The sequence below is a fragment of the Oncorhynchus mykiss genome, chromosome 10 (assembly GCF_013265735.2).
Source record: "Oncorhynchus mykiss isolate Arlee chromosome 10, USDA_OmykA_1.1, whole genome shotgun sequence".
Lineage (NCBI taxonomy): Eukaryota > Metazoa > Chordata > Actinopteri > Salmoniformes > Salmonidae > Oncorhynchus > Oncorhynchus mykiss.
This window is the reverse complement of record NC_048574.1, coordinates 59,224,144-59,231,750: the sequence shown is the minus strand read 5'-3', so window position 1 is coordinate 59,231,750 and position 7,607 is coordinate 59,224,144. Positions and strand designations below refer to the sequence as shown.

At 42.5% G+C, this 7,607-nt stretch overlaps 2 protein-coding genes across 2 annotated transcripts; both read left to right on the top strand.

Annotated features, from left to right (window-relative positions):
• The first annotated feature begins 502 nt into the window (after positions 1 to 502).
• On the top strand, positions 503 to 1,916 carry LOC118966645 (histidine-rich glycoprotein-like). Its single transcript, XM_036989369.1, has 3 exons — positions 503 to 507; positions 941 to 1,192; positions 1,400 to 1,916. Exons 1-3 carry the CDS (start codon positions 503 to 505, stop codon positions 1,914 to 1,916), a joined length of 774 nt encoding a protein of 257 aa, XP_036845264.1.
• On the top strand, positions 1,296 to 5,414 carry LOC110533168 (UV excision repair protein RAD23 homolog). Its single transcript, XM_036933487.1, has 4 exons — positions 1,296 to 2,271; positions 2,370 to 2,434; positions 4,203 to 4,348; positions 4,458 to 5,414. Exons 1-4 carry the CDS (start codon positions 2,173 to 2,175, stop codon positions 4,664 to 4,666), a joined length of 519 nt encoding a protein of 172 aa, XP_036789382.1. The 5' UTR covers positions 1,296 to 2,172; the 3' UTR covers positions 4,667 to 5,414.
• The last annotated feature ends 2,193 nt before the right edge of the window (positions 5,415 to 7,607 follow it).

Here is a 7,607-nt window from a genome sequence, read left to right as displayed (position 1 = left end):
GCCACCACAGATGCTCCAACTACAGCCACAAATGGAGTCACAACATCCACAGTTTCTCCCACAACAACCACAGCTGCTGCCACAACAACCACAGCTGCTGCCACAACAACCACAGCTGCTGCCACAACAACCACAGTTGCGCCAATTACAACAACAAATGGAGTCACAACAACCACAGTTTCTCCCACAACAACCACAGTTCCTGCCGTGACAACAACACCTGCAACTGCTGCAGCAGCCACCACAGCCACAGTTGCTGCAACAACAACCACAGCTGCTCCAACTACTACCACAGCTACTGCTGCAACCACAGCTGCCCCCACGACCACAACAGCTGGCATGACGACTACCACAATTCCGGTCACAAGAACCACAGCTGCTTCGACTACAACAACAGCAGCAACCACCACAATGACAGTAGCTGCCACCACAACCACTACTGCTCCTAATTCAACCACAGCTCCTGTCACGACAACCACAGATGCTCCAACTACAACCACAAATGGAGTCACAACATCCACAGTTTCTCCCACAACAACCACAGCTGCTGCCACAACAACCACAGCTGCTGCCACAACAACCACAGCTGCGCCAATTACAACAACAAATGGAGTCACAACAACCACAGTTTCTCCCACAACAACCACAGTTGCTGCCACAACAACCACAGCTGCTCCAACTACTACCACAGCTACTGCTGCAACCACAGCTGCCCCCACGACCACAACAGCTGGCATGACGACTACCACAATTCCAGTCACAACAACCACAGCTGCTTCGACTACAACAACAGCAGCAACCACCACAATCACAGGAGCTGCCACCACAATCCCTACTGCTCCTACTACAACCACAGCTCCTGTCATGACAACCACAGATGCTCCAACTACAACAACAAATGGAGTCACAACAACCACAGTTTCTCCCACAACAACCACAGGTGCTGCCACCACAACCTTAGGTGCCGCCGCCACAACCACAGGTGCCACCACCACAACCACAGCAGGCATCACAACTACCACAGTTGCTCATTCAACAACCACAGCTGCTCCAACTCCAACCTCAACTACGTCCATGATGACCACCACAGTTGCTGCCATGACAACGACACCTGCAACTGCTGCAGCAGCCACCACAACAACAGCTACTGCTGCAAGCACAACCACAGCTGCCCCCACGGCCACCACAGCTGGCATGACGACTACCACAATTCCGGTCACAACAACCACAGCTGCTTCGACTACAACAACAGCAGCAACCACCACAATCACAGGAGCTGCCACCACAACCACAGTTTCTCCCACAACAACCACAGCTGCTGCCACAGCAACCACAGATTCTCCAACTACAACAACAAATGGAGTCACAACAACCACAGTTTCTCCCACAACAACCACAGGTGCTGCCACCACAACCACAGGTGCCGCCGCCACAACCACAGGTTCTGCCACCACAACCACAGGTACCGCCACGGTCACCACAGCAGGCATCACAACTTCCACAGTTGCTCATTCAACAACCACAGCTACTCCATTTACAACCTCAACTACGTCCACAGATTCTCCAACTACAAACACTGTTGGCGTTGCAAAAACCACAGCTTCACCAACTACAACTACAGCTGCTGCCACTTCAACCACAACAGCTGCTCCCAAAACTACAGCTGCCACCACAACAACCACAGATTCTCTAACTACAAACACAGCTACTGCCACATCAACAACTTATCCAACTACAACCACAGTAGCTTCCTCTGCAACCACACCTTCTGCCACAACAACTATACCTGCTGCCACTACTACCACAGCTGCTCAAACTGCAACCAACACAGCAGCCAACACAACCACAGCAGCTGCCACAACAACCATAGTTGCTTCCACAACAACCACATCATCTCCAACTACAATCACAGCTGACAAAACAACAACCACAGCTTCTGCCACAAAAACTACAGATGCTCCAACTACAACCACAGCTTCTGCCACAAAAACTACAGATGCTCCAACTACAACCACAGTTTTCGTTACAACAACCACAGCTGCTCCTATAACATCCACAGCTTCTGCCTCAAACACCACTGTACCAACGCCAACCAACATTGTTCCCACAACCACCACAGCCACCGCTACCACAACTAAGTCAACAGCGGCACCGACAGCGAATGAGGGGTCAATGGGATTAGGATTCAGAATGTTCCGTGCATTCCAAAGTGACTATACTGACTCTACCACAACAGCATATCAGGAACTGGCAGAAAATGTTACCACAGAGGTAATCAGCTCATCTTTTAAAAACATTGTGTCATTAACATGGTGTCACTGACTTAGTTTCTGAAAATATTGATACTAGTTTGTTTCTTTTTTTTACAGGTGAATCATGGTTACAAAAGAATTTACCCTTTAACATACGTAAGGTGTAGGATTATTCAGTTCACGTAAGTAACAATAATTGTTTCTGTATGTCTATGAATCTCTCCATTCAAATAGAATTATCTCAAAATAACAGTGATAGTGATATAAGTTTGAATAATACACTGCTCCAAAAAAATAAAGGGAACACAAAAATAACACATCCTGGATCTGAATGAATGAAATATTCTTATTAAATACTTTTTTCTTTACATAGTTGAATGTGCTGACAACAAAATCACAAAAAAATTATCAATGGAAATCAAATGTATTAACCCATCGACGTCTGGATTTGGAGTCACACTCAAAATTAAAGTGGAAAACCACACTACAGGCTGATCCAACTTTGATGTAATGTCCTTAAAACAAGTCAAAATGAGGCTCAGTAGTGTGTGTGGCCTCCCACGTGTCTGTATGACCTCCCTACAACGCCTGGGCATGCTCCTGATGAGGTGGCGGATGGTCTCCTGAGGGATCTCCTCCCAGGCCTGGACTAAAGCATGGAGCGAGACATGATGTCCCAGATGTGCTCAATTGGATTCAGGTCTGGGGAACGGGCGGGCCAGTCCATAGCATCAATGCCTTCCTCTTGCAGGAACTGCTGACACACTCCAGCCACATGAGGTGGCTGAGCACATGAGCATTGTCTTGCATTAGGAGGAACCCAGGGCCAACCGCACCAGCATAGGGTCTCACAGGGGGTCTGAGGATCTCATCTTGGTACCTAATGGCAGTCAGGCTACCTCTGGCGAGCACATGGAGGGTTGTGTGGCCCCCCAAAGAAATGCCACCCCACACCATGACTGAACCACCGCCAAACCGGTCATGCTGGGGGATATTGCAAGCAGCAGAACGTTCTCCACGGCGTCTACAGACTGGCACATCTGTCACAGGTGCTCAGTGTGAACCTGCTTTCATCTGTGAAGAGCACAGGGTGCCAGTGGCGAATTTGCCAATCTTGGTGTTCTCTGGCAAATGCCAAATGTCCTGCACGTGTTGGGCTGTAAGCACAACCCCCACCTGTGGACGTCGGGCCCTCATACCACCCTCATGGAGTCTGTTTCTGACCATTTGAGCAGACACATGCACATTTGTGGCCTGCTGGAGGTCATTTTGCAGGGCTCTGCCAGTGCTCCTCCTGCTCCTCCTTGCACAAAGGCAGAGGTAGTGGTCCTGCTGCTGAGTTGTTGCCCTCCTACGGCCTCCTCCACATCTCCTGATGTACTGGCCTGTCTCCTGGTAGTGCCTCCATGCTCTGGACACTACGCTGACAGACACAGCAAACCTTCTTTCCACAGCTCGCATTGATGTCTCATCCTGGATGAGAATCACTACCTGAGCCACTTGTGTGGGTTGTAGACTCCGTCTCATGCTACCACTAGAGTGAAAGCACCACCAGCATTCAAAAGTGACCAAAACATCAGCCAGGAATCATAGGAACTGAGAAGTGGTCTGTGGTCACCACCTGCAGAACCATTCCTTTATTGGGGGTGTCTTGCTAATTGCCTATAATTTCCACCTGTTGTCTATTCCATTTGCACAACAGCATGTGCAATTTATTGTCCATCAGTGTTGCTTCCTAAGTGGACAGTTTGATTTCACAGAAGTGTGATTGACTTGGAGTTACATTGTGTTGATTAAGTGTTCCCTTCATTTTTTTGAGCAGTGTATATTAAGAAAACAAATACAAATAATTACTATACCTTGTCTTGTTTTCTTAATGCTTTCTTGGACACAACGGTTTAAGATCTGACCTCGAAATGAAAACTAAATCTTTATATATTTCGTTTACAGGAGTGGGTCAATTATTGTCAACATGACCCTTATTTTCAAGAACCAGACAGTGGTTCCCAATGTAACGAGTGTGGAGCAGGGATTGAATGACTCTCTGTCTCACGGGAACACCTTCCTCGACATTGACACAACCTCCATTACTGCAAGTAAGTTAAGCCATCACTGCTGACCTTGTCATTGTCGTCACTCTCCACATTGACTCATGGCTCTCTATATTGGGTACATCTTTATGAGATAACTTCTGTGGTGTTACAGGAACTACAACTTCTGCAGCCACCACATTTGCCGCAACTACCACAGCCACCCCCACAACAACAACAACAGCTGGTCCTACACCAAACACAGCTGCTTCAACAACATCTGTTGTTGAAACAACAATAAACAATGCTGCCGCCTCCAGTGGAATAACCTACAAGACAAGTCTACTCATCTGTCTTGTTATGTTGTCACAACTGCTTGACTAATACTGATATAACTGATCACCACTGTGACATATAAACTTACCAACAATGTAATCATATTAATTATTAGAACTGTATACTCTTTATTATTATTTATTACCCCAAAATGTACAGGGAAATGTGAATTGCTAACAGCTTGAGGATAATGTAAAAAAAAAGATAGCTGTTCTACCAATTATCAACAGGATTCTAAGAATCTTGATAGTTATTCCTTCTACTTACTGCACTAATACTTATTGTAACTGAATGGTGTATTTATACTGTTTTGTAATTCACTATTACTCATACTTTGAATGAAGAAAATGCTGGGTTCATTTTCTGTACCGGATTAATGAAGAAATTAAATTAAATGCAATCCATTACCTGAAAAGACATTCACTTCCCTTAAGTTACATTTCAATAATTATTATTGTGTGCCAACTGCATCTGTTATGTCTTGTTCACATACAACATAAATACCACTTTAGTTCTATGATAGGAATGAGATATGAATATCAGAAGATCAATTTCAAGCAGAACAGGACATTTGTTCACAACAAAAACATAGACAACATAGGCAACAAAAACATAGACAATGGTTATGATACGGTTGGACAGTTATCCCAGAAAGGTTTTTTTAAATTCATGAATATCCGAAGGTATATTTCATAGGTAGAAATTCATTAAAATATTAGACTGGCTGTAATATGTTACTGGGTGTTTGTGATGTGAAATCTGTTGTCAACAAACTTTAAAAATGGGATAAACGAGATTAGTCCTTTCAGATATAATTTTTTGTTCCGCTTATATATTTCATTGTTCATCTCCTATAGTCTTGAGGGAGGGCTTTGAACACACCTCAACCATTTTTTTGCCACCCTGATTTCACCAATTATGTATCTATGCATTTCTCTGCTAGAGTTGATGTATTAGAGAGAGGCATTACAGACATTATAAAACCAGTGTCTGTCTCTCATATACACAAAACTGTGTCACGTATCACATCAAGGCAGAAAGATTAACATATGAGAATCAAGAACATTTTGATGGCAAATAAAGGCCTAATCACAAAACGTTCATGCTATGCTAACTGAATGGTGGTCTTAGAGTATGTTGTTAATTTATATGCCTTCTAACTTCAGGCTCTTTGTAGAAGGTATCAACCTCAGAAAAATAACCATGAAGGGACTTTCAACCTCAACCCATCCAGTAAAAATACCATGCCTAAATATAATTATTTTCAGACTTGATGGATTTGATACAGGACTTAGTAAATTGAGTTAATTCATTAGTAAGAGGGAACTACAGCGCACAAGGCAATGTTTAATAATTTGTTTTATTTATTTCTACATTACAAAATTAATCTTACCTCCAAATGTTTTCTTGCTGGTTCCGAGTTTCTCATTGTGGTGACAACAGATTGTCTCGCATATCCTGAAAAAGGTTCTACTAGAGTAACATATGGAATTGTTTCATGCCGGTCATACCATGGATAATTTAGCTATTTGATTTTTAATTTTGGGGTAACTTTATTTTTGTACATTATTATTATTATTTCATGAAATGTGGAATTTGGACTTTACTACTATAGCCCATAGAAACACATTGAATAGAACATTCATAAATGGCAAAAAAGAGAGTAAAAAAACAAATCACGAGGAATAAGATTTTGAAGTGTCTGTCCGCTAATTATGAGACATGAGAAAACTAAGGAAATATATATATATATATATCATTTTTATTTTATCGATATCTCTAGCTTAAATTGACAGATTTTGATGGGGATTTTTTAAAATTATGTTCATTAGATTGATGTACGACTGCGTCAATAGAGAAGGATTTTATTGTATTTTTTAAACCAATTATTGGCCAAAGTTGTATCATGAAAATGTCATCAGATGGCATAAACTTTAAATATTTTTGTGTTTTTTTAAGGGTGAATTGATTGTCCACATATGCATATATATATATATATATATATATATATATACACTTTATTTAAAGCTACAAAGTTGTTTGTTCATCATCCTGATTGACTAGAATATATTTAGGGCCATGTATAGCCTTTTGGGGGCCCTAAGTGAGATTTCTTTGGTGGGGCACCCCACAAAGCGGGCAAAAACATTTAATGGCCTCTCTCTTGATGGCGGAGAGAATATGTTATATATATGTTATAAAGTTAATTTCCTGCAATTCCACACATTTTGCCATGGTTCTGAGAAAACAATTTAGCTATTTTATTAGACATTTGTTTTGCTCTTTTAAAGCACATTTACTGCATTTCTACTCATCTTTTTATGGTTCAGAGAGAACATTTTCCAACTTTTTATCAGTTATCTAGAGACATTTTTGCAGTTTTAAAACACGTTTTCTGAAGTTCTATACATTTTGCCATGGGGCGGAGACAACATTTAGCAATTGTATAATGCTACTTATTTTGCCATGGGGCAGAGAGACATTTTTGCAGTTAAAAAAAAGTTCCTACAATTCTATACATTTTGCAATGATTTATGTCATGTTAATAATATCTGAGTGAGAGTGGCTAGCTAAATCAATAGGGACCCCTAGATGACAGAGCCCTGGGCACGTGCCAGGTCGATTTTCGGCCATGATTACAGACCTGGTTCGATTCCAGGCTGTTTCACAACCGGCCGTGATTGAGAGTCCCATGGGGCAGCGCACAATTGGCCCAGCATCGTCCGGGTTAGGGTTTGGCTGGGGTAGGCCGTCATTGTAAATAAGAATTAGTTCTTAACTGACTTACCTAGTTAAATGAAAGTTAAAGTAATGATGGACTATCATTTCTCTTTGCTTATTTAAGGGAAATTCCCCCACAACCACAGCTTCTCTAACAACAACCACAGCTGCTGCTACGACATTCACAGCTGCTACAACTACAACTACAGCTGCTCCTAAATAAGCCACGGCTGCCACAACAACATCCAATGTTGCTGCAACAACAACC